Genomic DNA, 13,262 nt, shown 5'->3' on the forward strand with positions numbered 1-13,262 from the left:
GGGGGGGAGGGGGGGAGTAAGAAGAAATCACTTGACAGTTTCCCTTACACTAATCCTTTCAGTACCCAAAGAGAAATAAGCATTCTACTTAAGAGGATTTATTAAAAACAAACAAACAAACCCTAAAAAAAGGTTTCTGAAAAACAGTTCTACAAAACCTGTCTAAAGATCCCTGCTCTGGGGACCTTTCCAAAAAAACTGGCCGGATTTTCAAAGCTGTTCATCATTTCTCTCAAGTGTTTTTAAATAACATCTATTAAAACTAAACGTCTCATATCCTGGCATAAATTTAGAAAACAGAACATTATGTTCACATAGTCACTGCTACCAAGGTACCTAGGGAAGGAGTTGGCCACCCACCTTCTACTGCTTTTGAAACTCACAGCCTCAGTGAATGATGCATCACACTCCAGAAGGATGCACAGATCACAAACAATACAGGTTTCATAAACAGAGGTCTGACCTCACAAACAATATTTCTGAAAATGAAACTGGCAAGACTTAGCTCATATGGCAAGCATCTTCTAAGGTGATATTATGATTGCCATGATGCGCAACTCTTAAATTCATAAACAGGTACAGTACCTGGAGAAGACTTTCTATGGCATGAAAGCCACGAATTAAATTCAAAGCCCCACATAACAGGCTAAGCACAAATGAGACAATCCCTGGCAGAGTCACAGGTTCCAGACGCTGATGAGGAGCTGCAAAGCAGAAAATCAAAAAAAAAATATCAAAGGTCAAAGCAATGTCTTTAGAAATTTAGTAAAATAGTAATCTCATTTTTCAGTGGCTTCTAGCTCATGAAAAGCTTACTGAAACAAACAACAAAATGTCTTTTTTTTTCTAAAAAGAAGAAACATTTTAAATATTTCAACAAAAGGTTTAACAAAAAGTATACTTTCCTTCAATTCACATATATAATTGTCTTATTATAGTTAGTCTTTAACTCAATACATTCAGTTTATTCAGTATAGTACTGAAAGCTGCTTTAACATGCCAGGAAATCAATGGCAAATGATGCACTTGCTAGTGAAATTTGTCCACAATTAGTACTCAGCTAATAAGTCACGTACTTAAGAGCTCCTCTCACAACCTTCACTCTTCTTTAACACTACTGCATTAGCAGAGCTATTGAGACTGATTTAGCTTGTTTGCTGAATGGAACAGTACAAGGCAAAGCTATTACAGCCCCTACCTTAAAAAATACAGCCAGTGAGTGCTACCAAAGACACAAATAAAAAGACAGTTCTGAAACTAAGCTAGTATCTGTATTACAACCTTATACAGACCTTCCAGATAGTGCTTAGAAGTCTCTTTCAAAACACTTTAAAATTAAAACACACTCTCTTCCCATGCACACCCACTCTTTCAGGCTTATCTAGGGTCACAAGTACGTAACAGTTGTGTATGTTCCTCATTACTGTCCCTTTTCATAATTAATAACAGAAAGCAAATACGAAAAAACAATGCAAATCTCTTAACAGTCTACGCAACACTGGGAAAACAATAGGACTACTGAGCCATACTTAAATCTTTCTACTCAAATCAATGAAGTGTAAAGATGTGAACAATGAGGTTAATGAACTGTAACATTAATAGAGAGAGGGGTGTCAATCCCAGTTGTTTGCATTGCACAGACCCAGGAAAAAGGCTTTCCAAACAGTTTATGAAGTTACAGAACCTAAAGAAAAAATGACAAAAGCTATTTCACATTGATAAGCGGACAGGGCTGTCTAATTATGATGACAACTTAAAAAAAAAAACCCACAAAATGAGTACAAGTTAACTCATTTGTGCTGAATTTAATAGTGTAGTAAGTTGGGTTTTTTAAATAAAAGCATAACTCATGTTTAACTTTCAGAACTTCTGCTTTTCTAACTGTAGTGCATATTAGAGGAATACTACCAGCAATCACTTAATTAAGGTTAGATACGCCATTTGCGTACTAAACCATTCTTTTTCAGTGACTCGCAACTGGTTCTTTTGGTTTGTTTGGTTTTTTTTAAAAACCATCTCATCTAGGGAGTGGCAAAAAGCTGAAGGAGTATGTGACTGTTTTTAGCCAAAAGTAATTGCATTTCATTAACTCGTAAACAGAATTAGTTCACTGGTCTCAATGAGCAGCTCTCCAGACAACCTTATTTTGCCCAAGTATCAGGGTAACTTTAAAACATCACGTGTTAAAACAGTATTTAAAACACCCCTTTTATGAGAACCATGGGGTGAGAAGCAAAGAGTCTTGTCAGCTAAATCAAGACAGTCTATGAAGGATCATAAAATAGTAACTTGTCTCTCATATTAAAATTTGAAAACAAATTCAAAAACTTTGAAGGACATTGCATACTGCTACTCATGTCATTAAGCTCTCCAGACCTTAATAAATTTTAGTGTTACAATCAAACCAACAAGAGTAATTTAAACACAAAAAAAATAAAGGCAAAACCAGACCAATGAAGGCGGAGTTCCAGAGAAGGAAGGGTAAAGGACAGCTGACCTTGAGTCAGTACCTCCATAAATCTTAAAAATATGGTAACTGCCATATCAAAAACTCTCTAATACATGCCAAGGATCAAATAAAGCACAAATTCTGAATTAAAATGCTGACATTTAAATAAAAATTTCAGAAATTTACATGATGTGAGAAAGTGCAGTACTTGTAAGGACATTTATTTAAAAATGAAATGTAAAAAAAAAAAAAATGAGTATACTATTAAGCAAAAAAGTAACTTTGATTTGACAAGTGTTACTTCATTGAAAAAAAAGCTCGGAAAATCGTAAATTTATCCTAATTTCAAATATCACACACCAGCATGCTGTCACCCTGTTTCTAACGCCTGCCAACACCTACATTCACCTTTGAAGCAAAATTCTATCCATAACCTGCACACTTTACACTTCACACCTTAATAATTATCCCTACTCCTCACTACACAGCACAACTTTCACTAAAGAAAAAGAGCTGCTATTTTCAATTACTTTAACAGTATAAGAGGCCTAAACACTAGACCTGGATACAGATCTAAGTACAAGTGTAAGCAAGTGACAGACAATGCTTCATCAGCATAGCCAAAACTAACGCATCAAATTCTGCTATTCTGTGTAACAAAACAAGATTTGCGTCTACCTAACTTCCTGCTTCTGCACGCTATCCAACTTGATTTAACATACTTAATTCACTTATAGCATGCCATATTTTTAACAGGGCAGCATATTCAGGAAATTACACTAGGCAAACCATATCTTGTGGAGAGAATTTGTCCTTACAGCAAAGCAGAAACTTTGAAGTCTGGCCAACTGAGTGGGTAGCAAACATCCAGAGAAAGTCCTTTTCAAGGGTGGGAAGAAGTGATGAATGTAAAGAATTATAAAACTATTAGCAGACTTGCTAAAAAAGACACTGTTATTCAGTATCATCTCAAATTTGAAGAGCTGAAGAAGGAGCAAAGTGCAAACCTCTCATAATGTACAGCCCTTTGATGGCAAGTTCCTACAGCAATTCAAGGAAGGAAGTGGATAACTGAACAGAGAGATGTATGGAATTCAGAGGAAGAAGAAAGTTAAAAGTAACTGAAATAGTGGGGGGCGGGGGGAACCAGAAGAAAGTTGTCATGGAGAAAAGAGGACAATCAGAACTGCTTGCGTAAGACAAGTGGTGGAGAGCTAGGTGACAAAAACCTGGAACATCATCTGCCTATTATTGTTTAATTTTACTTTATAGTAAAAAGGGAAATGGTCCTTACAGATTTAAATTTTGGGACAAATGATCTTCCAACACTTTTACTCAGAAAAATTATAAAAACCTTATCTCCCACTACATGCACAACTTTAAAAATATAGACAATTTTGACACGGGCTGAACTCTCTCATGCTTATTGTTTTTTTCTTTTTCCAATTGCAGGAAGTTTGAATCTAGACAATTTTCAGAGTTAGCCAGTTGCCACTTCTGCCACCACCACCTTTTCCACAAGCCAGGATTACACTAGAACATTAAGAGGTAGCGATGTAAGCATCAGAAGTGGCAAAAGAATGGTTTCACAGCATTACACATCTTTAAAAATGGCCCACACATACAAGCTGTAGATGTTAAAGGTATGTACAGCGCTGCTTAAAAGATTCCACTCTTCTAAACAATTTAAACATCTTCACCCTTTGTCTTTATTAATTTTCCAGAATCTATCTCTAATACTGTTAAATTGCAAATTCAGAGATTGTAAGCTATTTCTACATTGTCTCATAGCACCTAGAATTCTCAGGATCAAGGCCCCAGCAATCCGAATAGGGCACTCTAACAATTCTGTTTGGTTTTCATCTTCAGTAGAAAGCAGTTGTCAATCTTCTCGAGGAGTCCTTACGAGGAAGTAAAGTAATTAGGACAATACACCAGCAAAGAGATCCTATTAATATATACATAAACTGCACAAAATTAAACTGATCTCTTATATTACAGAACTGAAGGAAGTGTTTAGATTTATGACTGCAATTTTCACCCTGACACTGTAAAGTGAATGGCATCGGTGTATGTCTGCCCAGGATAACAAGCCTTACAGACAGAGGTACTTTTGGAAAAAAAGGGAAAGATATTAACTAATTAAAATCAATCAACACTTCCTTTTATTCTATTTATGATTTCACTTCACTAAACTTGGAAGCCTTTAAACCAGTTCAATCACACAATTCCGTATTTACCTCCTACACGAAATTAATTAAAGTTTTAAAAAATGAATGACTACTTAAATTAATGCAACAAGTATATAGAAAATTGCTATTATTAACACTGTACACAAGGCACTTATATTGGAGAGTACATCTTTTAGCCAGCACAGCTCTTTGGATTTTCACTGCCACAGATGCTTCCTAAAGTGATGGTTCTCCCTCCAGCTGCTTGAACTCCTGACACTATGCTCTTAGCTTATGTTGTCATTGGGACTTACTGGGCAGAAATAATTAAAAAATTCATAAATCTTAAAAGGTCAGAAAAAGAAAAAAGATCATCTCGTTAAGTGCTCATCTTCATTTGCTTATTTTCATGTAGATTTTTTTTTTCCTTCAATAAAGAGGTCCTTTGAATAGATCCATTTCTTTCTCTGAGTGCCTTGAGAAGATATGCACTTTGAGCAGCGGACAACACAGACATCTAAGCTAAAACCCATGTAAGGTCATGGCAGCTTTATGCTTTAAGAATATCAAAGTGAAAAAGCTTTCTTTAAAGAAAAAAACATTAAAAGAAAGATTAATTCTACTACCCTGCATATGTCTCATTTAAGGATACAAAACCAAAACTCTGAAACTTACCTGCAGATATCTTACCAGTACCCTTATACTCTGCCATCGATAAATGTGCGAACCCATTAGCTGAACCAAGTTCTGACACGGAAATTTGATAAGGCGGTCTCAGCTTGATTTCTGTCTGCATGTCAGCAAGATTCATCTTTGTTGACAAAGAACGTGTGTTGTTATATCTCTGTTTGGTCCTCTGAATGAAATTATCTGTGTCAAATTTAAAATAAAAAGGTATATCATTATGGACTTCCGTTAATTAAATAATCCAACACCATGCAGCTTTATGTACTACGTACTTCACAAATTGAAATACATTGTTCAAAATGCTTGAATTTACATTGGAACGTCTAATGCTATTTCTGTTTTGTGACTAATATATCATGGGCCTATTTAATTCTGCAGTAAAAAAAATTAAGCTCTAGAAATCTAATTACTTAATAACTGTGTATAAACTAATGACTTTTCACTGCATGAGACTAAATGCATTGCTAATACAATAGATTGACTGCACTTATTACAGCTTTTCCATCAGTTTAGTAAATATCCTTATGAAAAAATTAACTCCTGCATTCAGGTATAAACTTACTTGAGTATGAAACATGCCTGCAAAATATTCAGGCGGAGGAAATTAATACCAGATTATACTGATATAAAGACTGTAACAGACCTATGTTCTAACTGAACAACTAGTAAAACAGAGAATGCGTTGGGAAAAAAAAAAAAAGAGTGTTCATAGAAATCTTTGTAAGGAAGACAACAATGTTGTACAAAAATTGTCTAAAATTGCCTGACTGAATTACAGACAGGCATTAACCAACTGGAATATCTTCCCCCACATTTCTGAAACTGCAGTTCTTTTATAAAATGCAATGCATTTTATAAGAATATTTAAAATAACTGCCTAACATACAGTACTAAAGCGACAGATATTAATGGAATCCATAACAGCTGTTATCTGGTGTATATGAGATTAGTTGTATTTGGAGCTTGCATGACAGAAGATTAACTGCCTCACTATATCATAAGACAAACAAAAATCTCTCCCTTTCACTGAACAAAATTACAGCACAGCTAAGAGCAAACATGAAATTGCGATTTTTTACTAGAGAAATTTATGAAGCTCAATGCCTTTACATGTTTACATGTTAAGTATTTCAACAGGTATGAAGTCAAACCACTCCTAGTATTATTAACTAGGAAAAGATTAATTCCAGATTTGGACACACAAGGCTTAAACCAAAACCTACTGGAATGAACAGAAAGATCATAAACAAGTTTGGGTAAAACTGTAGTAGACTAATTTAATGCCCACAGAAGTATTTCTTTATTGACTGTAACGGGAGTTATCCACCTGAAATACAGCTATAAACTCTCTTGGACATTTTTGTTTCATGTGCGTTAAGTTGCACATCTATTTAAATACTCATTTGTCTTAGTGTAAGAATGAAGGAAACAAAAAGTCAGATCCTTACCAAATTCTATAAAACAGTACGGTCTGATAGCAGTATTTGTCTTCATCATATTGTAGGTAGTGATGAACTCTTTCTGAAGCTCATCCAGGAAGCAGAAAGCCAGCACATTGGGATAATTTTCAGTGCACAACATCATATAGCTCACTCCCAGAGAACTGATAAAGCTGTAATTGAGATAACAAATTAAAAATTTCAAATTTAAATACAGGTAATTCGCTGCTTCCCTAGTCTGGTCTCATAATCAGAAAAGCAAAAACTGCTCTGGGGTAGCAAAGGAATTAATGGTTACAGAAAAGTCCAATGCTTAGAATTCTAGAATGAAGAACAACAATTTTCTTTTAGGCAATGTTTTACTTTAACATGGCATTGTACCATCATATAAGAAGCTGTGTTATACATATATGCGTAAGTATATACATGTGTGTGTATATCTGTATACATATGTACACACTCCCACATACATGGAACAGAAAATAACATAAAGCTTTTGGGATAGAGAAACACAGCAAGTTTGTCCCATAGTAGCTTTTCATTCATCTCAAATGCAGAATATGTGATCTAATGCATCCCATATATGCAAAAAACGTATCAGGGGTGGGGGGGAGGCAGCTGGTTCTTTCTAAAATCCGTGAGGAAATAAAACCGTTCAGTAGAATAAGGGATTCATCATTCTCCAAAGACAGTTGCAAGGATGACTACAGATGGCAAATATGTAATTAGAGAGGGCCAGTTTTCAATACACACATCCCTATTGTTTTTAGGCAATTCATTAAATAAGAGTTCACGTTTTCATGTCACATCCAAATTTCTTCAAAATCTTGATGGATAACTTACGCTATTAAAAATAATCAAAGACAAAAGTAATAAAATGTCATGACTAAGCCTTATGTCTGATTTCTTAAAAAGTTTCTTTTAAGCTGCTCAGTTTGTAAGACAACTACAGCTGAGGTTTTTAAAAAAAAAAAAAAAAACACCAAAAAACCAATGAAAAAAAATTAGTCCATGCTGTGCCTAACCCTGAGAAATGCTGGAAACTCACTACCAATGGGAGATGGAGAAGGCTGAGCACTTCCTAGGATCATTCAGGTGGCATGCTTTCCACCTCTGCAACTTCTACATGTTTGCTAGGGGTTAGGATGAAATTACTCATCTCATTTAAAATAGCATATCTAAATTAGAATCAGAATTTAGCTCAGCTAAAGTGCAACTGAATTACCAACTACACAGAGGTGCACCTAGTTATCAACACTAAGGAGAAAGGTCACATATAAAGCAAAATTCTGAGTAACCAACAGATTCAAAGAATTATTTCATGATAATCCAGGTTTCATGCTGCAAACAGAGGAAAAAAAGAGCGTCTCCTGACTTATTATGTAATCAGGGTTGTCATGCAGGTACATTATCAAATTGACTAGCTCAAAAAATTTAGGAATAGTTATTAAAAAAAGTCAAAACACAAAAGCGTGAAGAGAAAACAAAAAGCATTGTTGTGAAAGCGCTGGATGGAGCAGTAGATAAAACTCCATTCAAGCATTCAAGACTTTACTACACACTGCCTTCACACTAGAAAAATCATTTCCACCCTTCCCACTCCCTCACTCCCCGCGTGCCATATGAAATAATTATTGAGTTATGCTTGGTTTTTAGGGCATGTTTTCTCTGAAGTCAACCGAAATCCTGAAAGTACAAGAAAAGGGCTTAATTTGATAACATCCTAACCACAAGTTTTCACAAATACTGGGTTAGGGAGGTATATGGGTACTTTTTAAAATTTGTATACACTAAAAAGAGAATACAAATGAATACTAGTTGAACTAGCATGAGGAAGAACAAGTCTGGTCATTTTCATGTAAGAAACAACCTTGAAATTTAAAGAAATATTTCTAGTAGGCCAAGGACTTTGATATTTATAAAAATACTGTCTATTTCAAACTAGAACTTACACCAAAGCTTGGGTAGGTTTCAAACCTTTCTACAATTTCTCAGTTGTAAATTTCTGATACATAAAGATTGCCAAGAATTAATCTTAGTTTGATTAATCATTTCTAATGTGAACTGTTAACTTCTTAACTTACAGACAGACAAAACCCAGGATGTCACAATTATATGAAACAGAAGTCTTACTTTATGTTATACTGCCCAGTTTTCAGAGTACATCTATCAGGAAGCTGAGAAAGTTTCTTTGAGAGCATTTTGAAATATTTTCTACATTCTTGCATTCCTGTGCTCTGGTCATAATCAGTAGATGCAGACAATGGGAGTCCATCCCTCACACGGACCACAGAGGCAGATAGAATCATAGACATTGCCAACAGAGTTAATGACAACCTACAACAAAACACAAATCAGGAGGAATCAGAATTAAGGTAGAAGCAAAAACAACAGAGTCAACTGTGATTAATCAAACTTCCCAGGCTGCATAGTGGGTTCAGTTTTAAAATGGGGCACAGGGGGGATTTTCAACTATAACCCAGATTAGAGTCCTAACTGAACAGGACCTATTAGTCTACGCAAACCACAAAGCAGCAGCACATCTGACATCAACATCATGATTTCAAATATTTTTATCTGAACTGCCATAAATCCTCACCTAGAGATACCTGCAGAGATTGAAACACTATATACATAGCTTTAGTACTACTGTAGCACTTGCACCCTTCAAGCTGTGAATCTTCTTGTTTAGTGAGACAATTATAGTCTAAACAAACAAGAACTATAGCTGGAGAGGAAAAACATGTACTGTAAAGATACGTCAGACGGAAAAGTGATGCAGGTCTTGATCAATCAACAATTATGTGCTTTCATGAAACTGTGTTACTGAGCACATGCTTAAGTAACCCTGACAAACAGAGACTTAGACAACTTACATACTATCAAATAAGGAAATCAAGGAATAAGGACAGCAAGGAATTTAATCCAGATCTCACAACAGAACTTCTTAAACGTGAAATGTCTTTTTTCTTATCTGAGTCTCCATTTTCTTTAAATCTTCAAAACGTGTCTATCAGTATTACACAAACACTAAGCAGGTTGAAACGGTGCTTGCAAAGCCTACATACTTATACAGTATTTAGTTTTCAAAGCATGACAACTAAAGCTTTGTGGAATACAGTCACTTAAAAAAAAAAAGTTGTGTATTTAAACATTTCTTCATCAAAAGCAGACAATCTATAGCAGTGATTTAACAGCATAAACACACAGCCTGCAGACAGTCTTTCAAGACTGAAGACACTTTTTAAAACCTTCAAGTTCTTCAAACCTTATGTTAAATCAAAACATCCAAAGTTTAGCAAGACAAGCACTAAAAGAAGGATTACTTATCTGCTAAGCATCAGTACACAAGTTTGTCCTCTTACAAGTGGGCGAACTGCTAGAATTTATATGAAGCCAAAAGCAAACACTTCCTCAACTCTTAACACTGCTCTGCAGACTCCTACCATATACTACACCTATCACTTAAGAGATTATGAAAAAAATAGATTTTTGCCTCCCTCAGACGATGCTACTCAAGTTCCATACAGTCACAAACTGCAAAAGAAAACAGATTTCTGGATACAGCTGAAATATGCTTTCATGTGCAATAGTGACATGTTTACAACACCTTTCAAACTATGACATTAAGGGTGCTTTACAAGCCTTAGCAACTGAAGGACTGTACTCTGAAGTTAGGAATCCAAATTCTCCCAAAATAGCCCTGCCTCCTCATAAAAGAGAGGAAATAGCTATTTTTCCCTGAACTCTCACCTCCCCTGTTTCCCACTACTTGATGCTATGTATACATCAGGATACTTAATGAATAATAATCAATATTCAGGTTTTTCAATTGTATGTACTCCTCAGAGAGAGAGGCATATAATAATGAAAACATTGAAAACGTGTTGTAATTTTCAATTTAAGAAATTCAGCTTCATCAGCAAACTTCAACCTGCTTTGAGATGCATCACATTAGCTAAATAAATTCCAAATTAATACTCTTCTAATTTTACTTCTATAGCATGTGAGACTTTCATGAAAGCTGTTACAGCAGCAGAAGCCACCATTGCCTGTAGTCTACCGAGTACCTCTGGGCTTTAATCAGGTACGCTTGTTATTTCAGCATTTCACTACAGAATTCCCTATTGTACAAAGTGCTTTGATCAGCTGGACACAAAAGCAGAAAACAAAACAACTTTAGGACTTGCTCTAGATTAGCTCGCTGGAGTGAAGCATTCTAGAAATTAAACCCCGTGATTCTAGAAATTTTTACCTGTCTATATTTCAGTTCATGCACATGCTCCCATGGAATGCACACAGCATCCATTTTCTTAACTATGCTGCTAACCATATAAATACAGCAGCAGCTCAAGAGCATGACAAAATTGCAGAGGAGCTTTAAATTGTAACGGTTCTCCGACAATAACCACCTCTACCGCGTTGAATTCAATCCTGAAAGGGACGTCTGGGAGCTATATCAATATAAACATAAGAACAATGATGTCATAGCAAAGTTTAAAATTCCCCTCATTAACTTACTTGCACAAAATGTAATTTCATGGATCTGCATTTCCTCTGATGAAGCAAATAACTTCATTAGCACCTAACGTGAAGAAAGGAACATAGCTCCATGTCCTGTTTTAGGAAAAGGTAGCGACTAGGACAGCACTGCAGGAGAAACTCAGAATCCTGTAGCCAGCTCTCAGAAGGAAAAATATTGTTCTGTTCACTTTTTAAATGATCTTGACGGTTAAAGTTCATGTTGAGCTATCTGATGAGATAAGAACAAACAGAAAAAGTTAATAAATGTATTTACTGCCTAATGATATTCTTCAGCTCCTCTTGTGAGGGCATGCTTATTGGAAAGGCCTGAATACACCCCAGCGAGAATACTCAGATGTACTCAAGTAAAAAGAAAACAAATAATAGAAGTATTAAAATGTTTCTATGTTCTTTAAGTGAAGTTGAGGAAGTGCCATCACTTTAGCCATTGAAAATGGGAAAGTATGTATCTGTATGTACCATACATGAATAACCCAGGGCAAAACAACCTTTGACTCTGAATTCCATCATTCACCTCATACACTAAGTTTAATTAATCTATGTCTTCTGACCAGAAACATGAACACTTCAGGAACATAATACAACACAAACCCAGCTGTATTTCCAAAGCATTAAAATTGTCAATATTCAATCTAACAATAGTTGCTTTACTCCTACAACTAAGAACAAAGAATCTAAATGTCACTAACAAAAGCATGTATGCACAGACAACAGACAAAGGATGAAGACCCTTTTAGAGGTATTCTTTCAATTTTTAAGTCTATTATATAAGTAAATAAATATTTCCATAAACCTAGAACTTCCTTCAAGACTCCTACTAATATTTAGATAAATTAGTCTAAGAGAAGATAAGCCTCTATTAAAACATGCCAGTTTTCTTTGCGTACTATGAAATTACACAAGGCAAAAATTGTGTTCAGATGTACAGTTTTAAGATCACCACTCAACCAGGTTTTGTTACCGTCATCTTAAAAACCCACCCAATGAAAAAACGTACTTTTTTCTTAGCATTCTAGCAGCGGAATCAAACAGCTATCTAAAAAAATGAGGCTAACAAAAGAAAATCACTTTGGTTGCAAGATCACACATACGTACAGAGATGTGCAATACATGTACTGTAACAAAACATTCAGCCTTACTTGAAAATGTATTAATACAGAAAGTTTACTAAATCTTCAAAATGAAAGAGCTACTTTACTCAGCTCTCAAAACAATAAGGCTCTACAGAAGGAGCCAAGTGGTAAATTTGACATAAACTTATATAGGTAGAGACTTACATAGGTAGAGACGATATAGTAGTGTTGTAGAACTATCTTTAAATGTCTTTTTTAAACATCTATTCAAAACTGTACAAAGTAATCACCATACCATTACAACTTTCATAGCTTTTCCTTCAAAAATTCTATATCAATCAAACACCTTAAGATGACATAAGACAAATGATCTATAACTCCATTATAGGTAGATAGAAATGAACAGGGATTGGGTTCGCTATCTCATTCTATGCAAGAACTGAGGAGTATCAAATCCAACCAGCAGGTGTTAGGCTCATGGGTACCATAGATGTTTCTTCACAAAACATGCAGTTAGCCAGTGGAGCTGCTTGTCACAGCGTGTTGTCAATGTTAACATGTTATGCGAATTCTTGAGGCAATTGGAAAAGTTGACAGAAAAATTACGAAGGTTATTAAAAGTAAAACACTACACTTTGTTCAGGGAGATTCTGACCCCCAAACGATGACCAACAGGGAGAGTACACCATGCAAGCATCACTCCGTGCTTGCGCTATTCTTACATTTCCCTATGTGCATCTGTTTCTGGCCCATCTTCATTGATTTCCCCTTGCACTTCACATGCACTTCCCCCCTGCAAATGAGGGCTGAGACAACTCATGAAAAAGAGGAATGTGGAGAAAGCTGACCACAGACAGATAAGAGTCAACTAGAACAGTCATTCCTCTGTTACTCCACT

General features: G+C 35.5%; 1 protein-coding gene across 2 annotated transcripts in view; it reads right to left on the reverse strand.

Moving 5' to 3' along the window:
• SEC22A (SEC22 vesicle trafficking protein homolog A (S. cerevisiae)) overlaps positions 1-11,503 on the reverse strand; it is an 18,461-nt gene extending 6,958 nt beyond the window's left edge. The window contains exons 1-5 of one of the 2 annotated variants that reach the window (XM_009887273.1): positions 11,268-11,503; positions 8,880-9,083; positions 6,756-6,919; positions 5,296-5,490; positions 586-704 (exon numbers count right to left, since the gene is read on the reverse strand). In XM_009887273.1, coding sequence (XP_009885575.1) covers positions 586-704; positions 5,296-5,490; positions 6,756-6,919; positions 8,880-9,061 — 660 coding nt within the window. In that variant the 5' untranslated portion in view covers positions 9,062-9,083; positions 11,268-11,503. Of the gene's footprint in view, positions 1-585; positions 705-5,295; positions 5,491-6,755; positions 6,920-8,879; positions 9,084-11,001; positions 11,022-11,267 lie in introns of those variants that run through there. The other variant, XM_009887272.1, reaches the window with a different exon arrangement.
• Between the last annotated feature and the right edge of the window lie 1,759 nt (positions 11,504-13,262).

This window comes from Charadrius vociferus, unplaced genomic scaffold (assembly GCF_000708025.1).
Source record: "Charadrius vociferus isolate BGI_N301 unplaced genomic scaffold, ASM70802v2 scaffold385, whole genome shotgun sequence".
Classification (NCBI taxonomy): Eukaryota; Metazoa; Chordata; class Aves; order Charadriiformes; family Charadriidae; genus Charadrius; species Charadrius vociferus.